At 26.1% G+C, this 14417-nt stretch overlaps 1 protein-coding gene across 1 annotated transcript; it reads right to left on the reverse strand.

Moving 5' to 3' along the window:
* Positions 1 to 5982: 5982 nt before the first annotated feature.
* On the reverse strand, positions 5983 to 11600 carry LOC127286502 (venom metalloproteinase 3-like). The gene is made up of 12 exons (XM_051312947.1): positions 11557 to 11600; positions 11143 to 11212; positions 10857 to 11053; positions 10075 to 10167; positions 9810 to 9975; positions 9072 to 9201; positions 8813 to 8942; positions 8127 to 8301; positions 7915 to 8050; positions 7663 to 7797; positions 7189 to 7291; positions 5983 to 7001 (listed from the first exon to the last, which is right to left on the reverse strand). The coding sequence occupies exons 2-12, from the start codon at positions 11210 to 11212 to the stop codon at positions 6834 to 6836; spliced, it is 1503 nt and encodes a 500-aa protein (XP_051168904.1). The 5' UTR covers positions 11557 to 11600; the 3' UTR covers positions 5983 to 6833.
* Positions 11601 to 14417: the final 2817 nt, after the last annotated feature.

Raw genomic sequence — 14417 nt, forward strand, 5'->3', positions numbered from 1 at the left:
CTTCAAATATTTAATTAAATAATACCCTGTAAAAAAAGTTGGATAGCGAGAATCGGGGAAAAACGTATTGAAGCTCGGTATGTTAAATCCGTTATTTGAATTTTAACATATTGGAGTGTTAGGTCGAATCCGTTGTGTGTTGTTAGTCCAATACACGGAGAAAATCTGAAAGCAATGAGTATTTTTTCCCATAGCACTGGCTACTGTGTAAACCAAAAAATTAAATTTCAAAACTTCGAATGTTCTCCACACAGCACTGAATGCTCTGCAGAAAATAATCACAACTTTTTTTTTTATTTGAATTTTTAAATATCAGAATTTTTATTTGTTCGAATTTTCATTTGTCCAAAATTACAAATAAACGAAAAAATAATTGACAGTAAGATTTTCTGTACAATTTTTAAAATTTATTAAATCACGATTTTCTTTGATAATAATTTTTGATTGGTCAATTTTTTTTTAAATTCCCGCCAAAATCTTAAAGTCGATTGTTTGTTCGATCATTTGCAATTTTGGACAAATAAAGATTCGTCGTTGAAATTAAAAATTCTAATTAATGATTTTTATATGGAATAATCATGCAATAACTTTCAAAAAATCTGGCAGCCCCCTGCGGGGGCGGCCACGTTCTCATCACGCGCTTCGCGCGTAGGGGCTCGCTTCGCTCGCTAGTTTGAGCGCGCCCCGTGGCGCGCGAAGGATAATCGTCCCGCTTCGCGTTCCGATATTATTACGCGCTTCGCGCGTTTTGTTTGTTTATTACAATTCAAAACCTATTAGCATTAATTCCTTTTTAACTACACTCTGTAATACAAAAATTTTCCTATTAAATTTAAAAATTGTATTAATTGTACTACCAGAAAGTAGTTGAATGACCCAAGAATCTATTTGGTAGAATGAGATTTTGTAGTTGTTTCAGACTTTGTAGTTGATTTAATTAATTTTGAAGTAAAATGTCAAGAAGAAAGAAATTATTTTTATTAATTTTATTAAAAAGAATAAAATTAATTACACACAGAGTTAAAATAAGTAAAAAAGTAGTTATTTTAAAAGTGGATGTTCATATAATCGACTTGTTTTGAAAAATTTATTAGAAACAACTCATAGTCTTTATTAAAATGCGTTAAATTAAATTATAGAAATAGGTAAGGTTTAAAGGTATTAGAATAAATTTTTTATCGGGCACTGAAGAATGACGGCACTGTAGCTGTTCAAACTTAGTTCCTTAATATTGCGCCGTGGATTGGCCAGGTCTTTGTAATTAACGAAAATCGACAAACCAAATTATTTACTAAAATAAGATATTCCGCTTTGAGCTAATTTCAATTGAGTAAAAGAAAAAATTAATTGAAGTGCGATTCCAGGTGAGATTTTGACTTTTTCGAAGTAGGTTAACCGATTGCAATGAAACTTTGTTATATATAGTAAGACTAATCTTTAACGTAAATTTCAGCTTAAAATATTTGTTAGTTTACGAGATTTGCAATAATAACAAAAAATGCGAGTTTAACTTATTTAATTTTAATAATTTACGTGTATAAACAATTGCGATTTCTGCTAGTTGACGTGCAGACGACATTGCGCACGCAGCATTCTCCTATAACTAGCTGACGTGATTCGTGGACTAAATTGGCTACGTGAGAATGCTGCGTGCGCAATGTCGTTAATGTTCCTTTGGAATATTAAAGAAAACACAGGTAAGATCATTTTAGCGTTTGAGTGATTGAATTTTAGATTGACGCGTGAAATTTATTCAATTATTATTTAATAATTTTTTTAGTTGTAAAATTATAAAAAATTGTTCTGAAAGAGATTTATTCCTCTCATTTTCCTTGACATTTTAAAAAAAGTAGACCTTAATCCGATTATTAGAACGGAAGATATAGCACTTTAAAATTTTTTGTTATTATTGCAAATCTCGTAAACTAACAAATATTTTAAGCTGCAATTTACGTTCAAGATTAGTCTTACTATATATAACAAAATTCCAAAGTTTCATTGCAATCGGTTAACCTACTCCGAAAAAGTCAAAATCTCACCTGGAATCGCACTGAAAATTTAAAAACACTAAAAAAAAGAACTTTAAAGTAAATGCATTTTTTAAAGCAACAAATTTATTATATGAGGATTCGCTCTCATGTTTTTATTCATAAAAATTTTTTAGTACAATTTATATAAGTGAAATTTTTGGTTTTTATAAATTAAATTTCATTTTCTTAAAGTACTTTGACTTTAAGGATAACATTCTCATCACGGCACTCGCGTTTCACGCTCGAAAATTAGAAACATACAATAGGAAAAGGAGGCATCCATTAAATTAACGAAATTTTTACAGGTAATTTGAGGCTCTATCAAATAGTGTACTAAAAGAACCGAAAATTTTTAAATAAACAATTTACAAGCATTAAAAAAAAGATTTTTTTAGAATTTTTGTTCAGTTTTTATAATTTTTCAAATCTTATTCCTTCAGAATACCTTTAAATGCTAAAAATATGGTGTCAAAAATGTTCCAATACGCCATTTTGAATTTTTAAAAACTGACTTCAGAATCGTAATGAGCGACCTACACACCAAGGAGTAGAAAGATTTATTTAAATTTGTTAAAAAGATTGTTGAAAAATGAATTTTCTCTTAAAAAATAGCAATGTTGATACTTAGTTAATTCATAATTCTTTATAATTTCGCCTGCTACACTTATTATTTTTGTTTCACTTCACAATGCTTTCGTTATAGTGGAAAAAATGTTTTAGGAATACTGCTTCAAAAACTTTAAATCTAGAGATGAAAGTTGCTAAAAGAAAAGGTGGCAAAATAGGTTAAAACTGGGACGCAAAAAATTAATGAGTAAAATAACACATCGAAAATAATTTAAAATTTTTGTTACCTTAATCGTTATAGAATATAACTTTTTTAACTTTTTTGTTTAAATCTGTATAGAAAAGTGTTAAAGAAAAAAAAGTTTACAAATCTACAAATAAATAAATTTTAACTAATTCAAAAGTAAATAATCGAAAAAATACGAAATTGTGGTATAAATAGCGCAATATAAAGTATTTCAAAATAAAGGATTTTTTGAAAACAATTGAAATGTTTGGAAATAGAAAACAATAGTTGGACTTATAACAAAAAAAAAATCGGAAATTTATGAGTAAGTCACTGTTATTTGTGTTAATTTAAGGTGGTTTAAACAGAAATAATACATAGATGAACATAGTTTTTCAAAATAAAGTAATTTTTAAAACCTATTTTTTCGGCATCAGAAAGGCTTGAAAAGTGGAGATTTATATGAATTAGAAGTTGGTCAAAATCGGGCAAATGTAATACTTTCTCATTATGATGAGAATGTAAAAATAAATTTTTAATTAAAAATTTAAAATTTAAAAAAAAATAGAAAATGGCGGACTCAATATGGCTACCCAATATGACGGAAAAATTTGAAATTGATATGCTTCGTTCAAAATTCGGTGCTAGTGAACTTGTAGGGTCGGTAAATCAAAATTTGAGGATCGATTTAACAAATTCAAAATTTGGATTCATAGACACCAAAAATCTCCGTGTACCGAATTTTAAACTAATCGAATCAATGTTAAATTATTCCGTTATGATGAGACAGCCATTTTGAAATTTTTAAATCTAACCCCAAATTCGAATTCAAGAACCTCGAAAACAACAGTGTACTCATTGATACTTAAATAGAAAAAGATTTACTATTTTCTTCAAATGTGTACAAATACGTCCAAAATCACAAAAACGGAACGTCTTTTTATTGGGATATATATGAGCCATGGACTGTCAAGGGGTTAGATAGAAAAAAAGGGCTAAAAATAAAAGAAGTTCACTAAAATCAAAAGTTAGCAATCAAAAACTTACGATATTCTAGTAAAAACAGTGCAACATGAACTAATCAGAAACATTATGAAAAAAATTGCAATTTTTGGAAATGGATAGCAATGGTTCACTTATATAAAAAAAAAAAAAAAACAAACTAAAAAAAAAAAATTCGGTATTTTATGTGTAAGTTACTTTAATTTATGTTATTTGAAGGTGGTTTAAAGAGAAATAATACATATTTAAACACATTTTTTCAAAATAAAGTGATTTTGCTCTGCATTTTACCCACTTTTTAATCCGTTTTTGTCATTTTTTGTCTTTTTTTAAAAAAGTGCTATAACTTTTTTGTTTTAATCGCTATTAAAAATTGTCAAAGGAAAAAAGTGTTTATTTTTAGTCGTAATTTTCGAAAAAAAATTGAAAAAATTTTTTTTTTGAAAAATGCGAATTTTTGAAATTTTTAAAAACTCAAAATTTGAATAATTTTGTTGATTTTTGACGAAATCATCTGGCTAACGAACTCAGGCGAGATTTTGGTACACTTAAAGTGTATACCAAATTTGAAGTCGATTCATTAAAATTTGTTCAAGTTATCGTCGGACAAAATTTGTCTACAGACATACATACAGACATACATACAGACAAACATTTTTTTAAGACCCATTTTTTCGGCATCAGAAAGTCTCAAAACGTCGAGATTCACTGGAATTAGAGAAGGCTCAAAATCGCCCAAATGTAATACCTTCTCATTATGATGAGAATGTAAAAATAGTAACACGTGTATAATTTTATTTTCTTTATATTCGACAATAAGTTTTCATATATTTTACCAATATCATTCAACTATATATTATTTATCAAAATATTCCAATATTTTAATAAGATAAAATAATTATGAATATTTTTTTTTATTGCGTACGTCATATTATCAATAGATAGTGTAAATAATAATAATATTTTTGGATATATTGAAATATTTATCTAGAATGGATTTACTTGAAAATTTTCCACAAATAAAATTCAACGCTAATTATTAAGTAACATTAGTTTTAATAATTTTCATAAATTTCGAATACTTTCAAATTTAAACAAAACAAAAAAAAATCATTTAATTCTATTTCGATCTGATATCTATATAATTTTTAAATAACATTTTCATTTGAAAAATCACCCAAAATTTTTTATTTTTCAATACAATAAAACTATTGCAAAGAGATATTCACACCCAGAGAAATGATTTATTTGAACCAAATAAAATATATTTGAGTTAAATAAACGTATATTTGTCTCAGAGCCTACTAACTTATTTACTTAACGTAAATAAAAATTTTATTTGTCAGAAACAAATTTTTCTTTGGCTCAAATAAATTTTTTATTTCAATGAAATAAAATATATTTGCAACAAATAAATGAGTTAGTAGGCTCGGAGACAAATATACCATTTCTCTAAATGCAGTAAAAATTAAACAATTATAAATAGAAATTTATTGGAAACAAGTTGTAAATTCAAATATTGATTACCATTTTTAAAAAAATTTTCAATTAAAGTATCGGTAAAATATAAAATCTCTGTCTTAACAATTTAGTTAATTAGAATTTCAGTCAAATGACAATTCTACTAAATAAAAATTAGATTGTATAGAAATAAAGAATAAAATAATATAATTATAAGTAGAAAAAATAAAATAAGTAAATATTTAATTATTATTATCATTTAGAACCTTTAACGAAAATGTAGTTTACATATTTAGTCAACTTTCGCGTAAAACATTTGCTCACATGCGGACATTTTAATATTTAAATAATCTTTTCTGAACCTAGCGATTCACGCTACTTCCAAATTAACCTTTAAACATTCAATGAATCTTTGGGAAATTTTCAGCGCTGTGTGGTCAGGAATTGAAAATTTTATTTATTCCCATACCTTCTTGGGGTAATTAAAATAATTAGACAGAAGACTAGGAATTGTCAGGAATTGAATAATTCCAATACTTTTTAATGAAATTCCTGAAATTTTGGATTGGAATATAATTAATTAATTATTCAATTTTTTTACATTATTTTTATTAAATACATCATATAATTAATTTAATTACATAGAAATTAGTACATTATATACATATTATAATTATATACATACATTAATTTCAAATTATTAGAAAAACAAAAAATTTATTGCAATAACAAACCAGATTTTGTTAGCTTAGATACTCGAAGAAAAAATTCTCAAGAAAAAAAAAACTTCCAAGTTTATCCCTAGCAAAATTTTAAGCCTAATTTATACCTTACTTTGAACCGAGAATTCTCTTCTTTCTGAGAAATACAATTTTTTATAAAGGATTCTATAATAGAAAAATGGACCTAAAGAGCCTACAATCTGCCTAAATAAATTATGTAGCTTTCTTTCATTTTCTCCTATCTAAGGTTGATTCTAGTAAGTGTAGGGTTAAATTCTCAGTATCTAAAAGGTAAAAAGGCTGTTTTTTGAACAATGAAATTGAAATGAAAAATTCACAATATTGCGTATTTAAGTAAATACTATTTCCAATTTCGTATCTTAATATAACCAGAGCCCTCCTGTTGTGAAAGCCACAGAAAAAACCTAATCTCAAATTGAGTACAAAATTTATACTCAATTTGTTATGTATCAAAAATGAGACAGGCATATGGCGCCACGTTCTATGTCATTTAACATGAACTCATTTTGAAATGCAACAAATATGAGTCCAACTTTTTTCTGTGAGGTTGATGGAGTTTTATATTTTATTGCACCTATACATGCTTTAAGGTCCATTGAGGTCTAAATAGATATTAGTAAGAACGAATTAAGTGTCAAGTAGGATGAAATAGGGTCAAAAAAAGTTTATTTGCCTGACATTAAAAAATTCAAGTAGTCTCATAAGGTTCATTTTAGGATTAAAATTTAACAATCAAAGGATGTTAAAGTCATGTTAAGAGAATGAAATAAATACCAAAAGGTTTAAGTTAGGATTCAATTAGGTTTATGAGGTTGGAAGAATGTTAAAAATTTTAGCTTGGGATTTTTCAAACCACAAGGCAAAATCTTTCAGCAAAGACTCATCGTCAATGTTATTTTCTGCTTCATTTGTAATTGTACACTTTCCTTTGATGCATGTTTCATCAGTTGAACACTTTACATTACCGCAATTCTGAAATACACAGAAATAAGTGTTACGATTAAAACTCGCAACAGTTTTTTCCCCTCTGTTCTTTTTTAAATATTATTTCTAAATTAACTGAATAATATAATTTACATTTACGACACAAATAACAAAAACATCCCCAATGAAAATCCCGATGTAAAACAATAAAAACTAAATTATTAAATCTTATTACCGTTGATGTGGATGAATCACTCGTAATTGGTGCCTCTGTATTCGAATTTAAATTCTCTTCATATTCTGCTGGATTATTCCGAATGCATTTCGTATAATCTTTACTGAAGAAGAAGAGGATAATTTATTAAATATACAATATAGTAAGTTAAGGTTCAAAAAAATATTCAAAAAACTAATGGTGATAAAAATGTCAGGAAATTCATAAATATGCAATTACTTTTTCGGGACGAATAAATATTTCCTTCATTATATTTGCCAGAATTTTTGTGGTGTCGAATATTCGGAATCAGAATCATAATTTTGTTTTAAATAGAAAATAATTCCGGCAAATCTAACGAAGGGAATATTCTCAGAATTCTTAGAATTAAACAATTAATATTTATGGAAACTGTAATTTATGAACTCTAGATATTAATATACGTAAATGATCTTCACTGTATAAAAGTGTAAATGTTATAAATTTTACACGTACCTTAAAGTTGATTGAATACTTTCTTTCGTACATGGGGACATTATCCTTGCGTTTTTAGTACCATGATTTGTATTCATAAGGTAGTTGTCTGAATTTAAACAACCCGTTTTATTACTATCATGAGATACTCCAAAGCTAATGAAAAAAGTATATATTAATTATTCTTTTAGACAATCATTAAAATTAATTAATAATAAATATTTAACCCTGTTTGTCAGTAAAATAAAAATAAACATAGTTTGTAATACTTACAGATGAGCTAATTCGTGAGCAGCAGTAACAATCCCTGTAGCACCAATACCTGCACTCCAATTTTCAATTATACCGGTACTATAGTTTATCTGATTATCCTTATTATTTTTGCACACTCCATTAAGAAAGGCCTCACCTTTAACAAAGCATTGTTGTAGTTTACATTTTAATTTACACTTAATGCAAAACCAAAATATGTGATTTAAACTTACCACTTGCATTTACACCAGATCGTCTAAACATTAACATGCCTATATCATAATCTATCTTTGGCCGAAAGAATTGTTGCTTATATAAAAGTTTAGCAAATGAGTATAAACATTTTCTTGTATCTATTAGTCCTTTGGTCATATTTTGGATTCCTTCATTAATGAATGATAGTGGTTCCTTTATTACAAAAATGATTTCAATTAAAAGTTGAAAAATTTTTGATTACATTACTCAATTAAATATTTTCTATTTCAAGAAATTAATTTGTATACTGAAAATCAATGATTTTGGTATTTAAAACAAACTCTATTTAAATGAGAGAAATATTAAATATATTTTATGAAAATAAATATTCGAGTAGGAAAGAGCGGGGCTAGTTGAGCATACGGGTAAGTTGGGCAATCGAAATATCTCTGAAACTATGAATTTGCCACTAAATATGAAATAAATTTTTTTGATCTGAAGAAACAAATAATAAGTGATTGAACTACTCTAACTCTTAAATGTTATTTATTAGAAGTAAATTACTGTAGAGATTTTTCAAAAGGAATCCATCAGTATTCATAGCAAGCAATTTGAACTTTTCGTTGAGGAGCTATGACCGGACAAGTGAAAAAATGCTCAACAAGCCCTCTCCTTACTCTAATTGATTTAAATAAATTATAATTTTTCAATGTATTCAACATACTTTAAGAAATACTATTTTTCTCATGTAGAAGCGAATTTTTGGATGTTCCATTTGTCTATATAATAAATCAACGTCATTCCAGAAACTCAAAATATATTGTAACGCATTCATCACATCATAATTGTATTTTCTGCAATTAATAATAAAAATTGTTAATTATTGCCTTAAATTAAAGTGAAATAAATTAAATTATATTTAATAAAATAGCAATTTTTATAAGCAGGAACAAAGTAAATCAAATAAATTTATTGTAACTTACTTGAAAATTACATCATCAACATAAAGCAAAATTTCTGGATACACAATGTCTGGAGTCACTTTAACTTCTCTTCGGGACACACTTTTAATTTTCAAAATTTCATCATCGACATGCTTATGTGCATGAAATTCTAAACAAATTAGACGTAAATTATCAATATTAATATGAATAATAATAAAAATTATTATCACTGAATATTAGATTTTTAGTTCAATTTTTTTTTTTCATATAGACTTTTAATCAAAAAAAGAATTACTATAATACTATGTTGCTATACAATGAGAAAAATCTGCTATTAAATCAACAGCATTTCTGCCAAAGGTATAAAAATTATTGATTCAAAAGCATATGCTATAGAATTTGTAAAATGTTTTACAGATTCTACAGCATATGCTTTGGAATCAATAATTTTTATACCTTTGGCAGAAATGCTGTTGATTTAATAGCAGATTTTTCTCAGTGTATTATTCTTTATATTATCTTCTCCCAAATTTACGCTTAAAGTTAATTCATGTGAATTTTTTATACAGTACTGTTAACTTTATTAATTTTAATTTTTCTATCAAATTTATAATTTCGGATAAGGATAGCTGTGCTATCGAGTAATGTTAAAAAGTGAAGATTTTACTTTTACCTGACTTGGAGGATTAAAAATTATTATTTACTATTACTTTCATTCTTTACACCTAAACACACACAATTTTAATTTATTTTTTTATATGTAAAGAAAATACTTACGTGAAGCATTATTAAATGTTTGTTTATAAATTATATGTTCATCAGTATTTATAAAACCTTCGGCATCACTTTCAAAGGTTGCAGAATTTTTTTTCAACAAACCTCGACGTTTACGAAGATGATTGGGCAATGGTTTAATCACATAATTGTTGTCGATTATTCCATGCTGTTAAAAATTAAAATATTTAGAATTTAAAAAATTTGAATGCATTTAATATGAAAAAAAATGTATCGCACAATATAAAATAAATAAGTATATACTTACAAATTCAGATATTCCACGTTTATTCTTAAAGTGTGTAACAGATGAACCAGTTTCTTCACCTTGATAAAATTTATGGTCGATTTTTTGCAAAACCTATAATCATAATAATTTTATACATTTTTTAAAGAAAATTCTTGTTGTTTTATATATATATATATATATATATATATATATATATATAGTTTTTAAATTGCCTTAACCGTCAATATAGAAAAAACGAAACTCAAAATTGAAGAATATCTTTTTGCCGCATATTTAAGAATATTTTGCATGTATTTTATTTTTAATGTTCGTAATATCAGAAAAACTTCTGGAATTAAGAACTATTTCTTACTTTGAGGACTAATTCTTAATTCAAGAATTATTATTAAATTTAAGAATTCTATCTGATTTTAAGCGTTCGTTTATTCTCACATAAAAAATAAAATGCTTGTGAAACATTTTTAAATGTACGCAAAGAAAATGTTCGTAAATTTAGAATTACGCTTTTTTCTATGAACTTGGGTAATTATAACCAAAATATGGGAACTCTTCAGAAGGAAGTTTGTTTACAAGGAATTTCACATAATAGTTAAAAAAAAAAAATTTTTTTTAATACTGAATTTTAAAGAAGTTTTTAGTAAAGAAAAACAATTTTGTGGGTATAATTATACCTAGATTAACGGTACACAAGAAATATTTATATTATTAATGTGCATTTTTTAGAATTAGTATTTCTTTACATTTATGAATTTATAACATTGTAAATAGAGAATTTATCGTATATCTTTGTTAATACATACATTTTGTACTTCTTCATAATCAATGGAACTATTTTTAACATTATTAGTAGCAGTATAAACTTTCGATTCTCTGCCTAAAAATAAACTATCTTTTGGATTTAAATGATAATCATTGGTTTTCCCATCTCTTTTAATTCGAATTGTTAATTTGTCGTCGGATATTTTATGACTAATTGGCACCACCTCATAGTCAGGTACTAGAAAAGAGAATTTTAATTTTGAATTTAATTTAATACACCAAAAAATAGTTTTGATTAAAAAATTAAATTATTCTTCTAATACTTACCATCGTCGATGTAGAACGATTGAGTAAAGGGCACAAAAAGAGTGCAAAATAAAATTGCCAAGTAATACATCTGTAAATATAAAATTTTAAAAAATTAATTAAATGCAATATTGAGAAAAAAATATTCACACAGCATCAGATATTTTAGAATCTCCTAATTGGTTATATCTGTTATGGAAATTAAAATTCTATTCGTTTCCCAAGGATATCATGTTGCTAGTACATAGGGTTTTAATGTGCAGTTTATAAAAATTTTTCAAAAAGAATTTATTTCTAAGATTTTTTAAGGGATGTTAATATTAGATGTTTTAAAAAATACTATTATTTATCAAATAATAATGATAATAATAATGATTTTTAAAAAATGATAAATAATTTGTCAAAATTAAAGAAAATAATTAAAACATTTCTTACCCTACTCCAAAAGTAGTGTAGAGATTAACTGATGAAAAATTTGGATGTAATTACATTTTAGATGTTGTCTGTATATATACTCAAAAAATCACTGATATTCTCCCTTGTTGATAAAAAATTATGATTACGTAAATTCAATTCACTTGAATCAATATTGATATTTCAATAGTTTTAATTCTTCGTTGAAATAGAGTGAAACTATACCTTGTAAACCATTTGTATTATGTACATGTGTTTGCGCCACTTTGAAAATTTTTATAAACGAAAGGACTACCCCTAATAACACAAGATATCTTGGGATATATTGATAATATCCCGCAGATATCCTAAGGATGTCCTATGGATATCAAAAGGATCTCTTGAGGATATCCAAAAAATCGGCGGTTTGGATATTCTTTGTATATCCCATGGATATCTGAGGATATCCACAGGATATCTTCTGGATATCTCTATAGACTTTCATAAATGTCCTTCAGATATCCCATAGATATCGTCAGGATATCCCACAGATATTTTCAGAATATTCTCATTATATCTTCTGGATGTCAAGAAGATATTCTCAGGATAATGTTTTTAAAGTCATTATGAGACTACGAGTGAGAATATTCTGTGAATTAAATTTTATATAAATAAAATTATTTATTAACTAATTTTTTTCTCATTCGTGATTCATTCCTTTATTCATATGCTTAATATTGTCAGAAAATAAATTGGCTTTAAACAATATAAATTCTTCCCCGCAAATAAGGAATAACTATTAATATTAATTATACATTAAGTGCATGAGTTTATTTAAGAACTTTGAAAAATGCGTTTCAAATCTTCATTTAAAATAAATTAGAAACTCATAAGATTTTTGTTTTTATTATATTATTATTCATTATATTAGCTTAACAATTTTAATCTTTAAAAATATATATTGAGATATTAAATATACCGTGAATTTCCTAAGAATATCCCACGGATATCCTGAGAATATCCCATGGATATCCTGAGGATATCTCATGGATATCCTGCGATATAATATCCAATAGATATTTTGTGGATGTCTTAGGAATATCCTGTAGATATCCTATGGATGTCTTGTTGATGTCCCACAGACCGGCGGTTTGGATATCCTATGGATATCCCAAGATATCCTGGGGACCATTCTAGGATATCGACCATTAATATGGATATCCTAGGGATATCCTTTTGTTATGAGTGACAAAGCTTCTTCCACGAGGAAGCAAAATAAAGTAAATTATTAAATATTCATATCTTTATTAACGTATTGGAATACTAGAATAGATTTTCACACGTCAGTATTATATATTATACAAAAATATATTTACATTATTTGTGAGTGCGTCTTTAATTGACGTTGGTATACGTCAATGTTTTATTTAATAATATATGGGCAATTCCACGTGAAATTTTCGTTGAAAAATATTTTTTTCGATATCTGTATGAAAATTAAGAAAAGAGGATATATTTTTTTATTTGATAAAAATGATGGTTTATGATTTTTTAAAATTTAACGTCATAAAAAGCAATGTATTTTTAAAACATTCTATAATCTATTGTAGTAATGTATAAAAAATTATGCTGTATCTATGTATTATTGAAGATTAAAAAAATAAGTAGTAGGTGGTCCTTTATGTTCATTTCAGGAACATTTTGCTTCCTCGCGGAGGAAACAATAAATTTTTTTCAGTCATTTAATGGATTTAAATCATTAAAATTGATTTCAAGTACAAAATTTTTTAGCTAAAATGTGAATTGTTGATTTTTTAACTTCCGATAATTCTTTAAATTTAAATAAAATCTATACTTTATTTATACTAATCGATTCGTCTTGACGTAAGGAAGACAATTTTATTATATATCACTTTAAATTTTTCTATTTAAAAATTTTATCAATTAAAAAAAATTTTTTTGTAAGAAAGACGATAAAATTTTTTTTGGGCTTATTTTTAAAAATCATCTCGTCATTTTTCAGAGATTAATGTGACAAATAAGCCTACCAAATTTTACCCAAATCCATTAAAACCTGATTGCAGTACAAAAAAAAAAATTAAAAATCGAAAGTGTCTCTCTTTGAGAAAATTCACATTTTTAAAGGGACTTTCTGGTTTAGAATTGGCTAAAAAAAACACGTTTTAAAACTTTTATTGAGAGAAAAGTATTAACTCTTTGCGGTATGAAGGCACGCTGAGCGTCCTATTTTTTTTTTGTTTTTTAATTATTTTAGTAAAAAATAAACAATAAATGTCGAAATTTTATATGTTTCCATGCCTAATATTTAGCATAATAATACATAAGTAAAAAACAATTTTTTTAGTTGAAAATTAATAAAAACAAATTTGTTTAACTTTCACAAAACAACAAAATTAATACTTTTTAAAATAAAAATGCAGTTTCTGTTAACCTCACAAAAAAATAAAAGGCATTAAAATAAGCGTTGCAGCTTATTTTAATGCCTTTTAATTTTCTGTGTTTTAATGAAAATTAAGTCATAAATTTTTTTTTACAATCAGAAACGTCTAAAGTTATTTTTAGAATTTTTTGCACATATTTCGCTGATAATGAAATTGGTGTCAGATTTAAAAAATTTTAAATGGCGGACAATTTTTTTAAAAGTGATTAAATCCGCTCGAAAATGGCTACTCGGGGGTTTTTGGGGTCGCTGATGACGAATCCGGTGTTAGTTTTTAAAAATTCAAAATGGTGGATCCAATATGGCGGACTACTTTTAGAAAATGAATTTATGAATATCAAATTCGAATACAATCACCCTAGCGGATTGTATAATGCGAATGCTCCACGAAATTGGCGGAGCATTTGTGTAACAAGAGGTTGAGATTGAAATTTTGTCTCAA

This window comes from Leptopilina boulardi, unplaced genomic scaffold (assembly GCF_019393585.1).
Source record: "Leptopilina boulardi isolate dan_hultmark-lab unplaced genomic scaffold, ZJU_Lbou_2.1 LbouV2_362, whole genome shotgun sequence".
NCBI classification, from domain to species: domain Eukaryota; kingdom Metazoa; phylum Arthropoda; class Insecta; order Hymenoptera; family Figitidae; genus Leptopilina; species Leptopilina boulardi.

Bases quoted from the DNA above. Each gene is read 5' to 3' on its own strand.
- LOC127286502 (XM_051312947.1), bottom strand. From the start codon at position 11,212: ATGTATTACTTGGCAATTTTATTTTGCACTCTTTTTGTGCCCTTTACT. The intron at 10,168-10,856 runs GTATGTATTAAC...TTATGATTATAG, and splicing joins ATTATGAAGAAGTACAAAAT to GTTTTGCAAAAAATCGACCA. The intron at 8,302-8,812 runs GTATGTTGAATA...TTTGTAATAAAG, and splicing joins GAAAAATAGTATTTCTTAAA to GAACCACTATCATTCATTAA.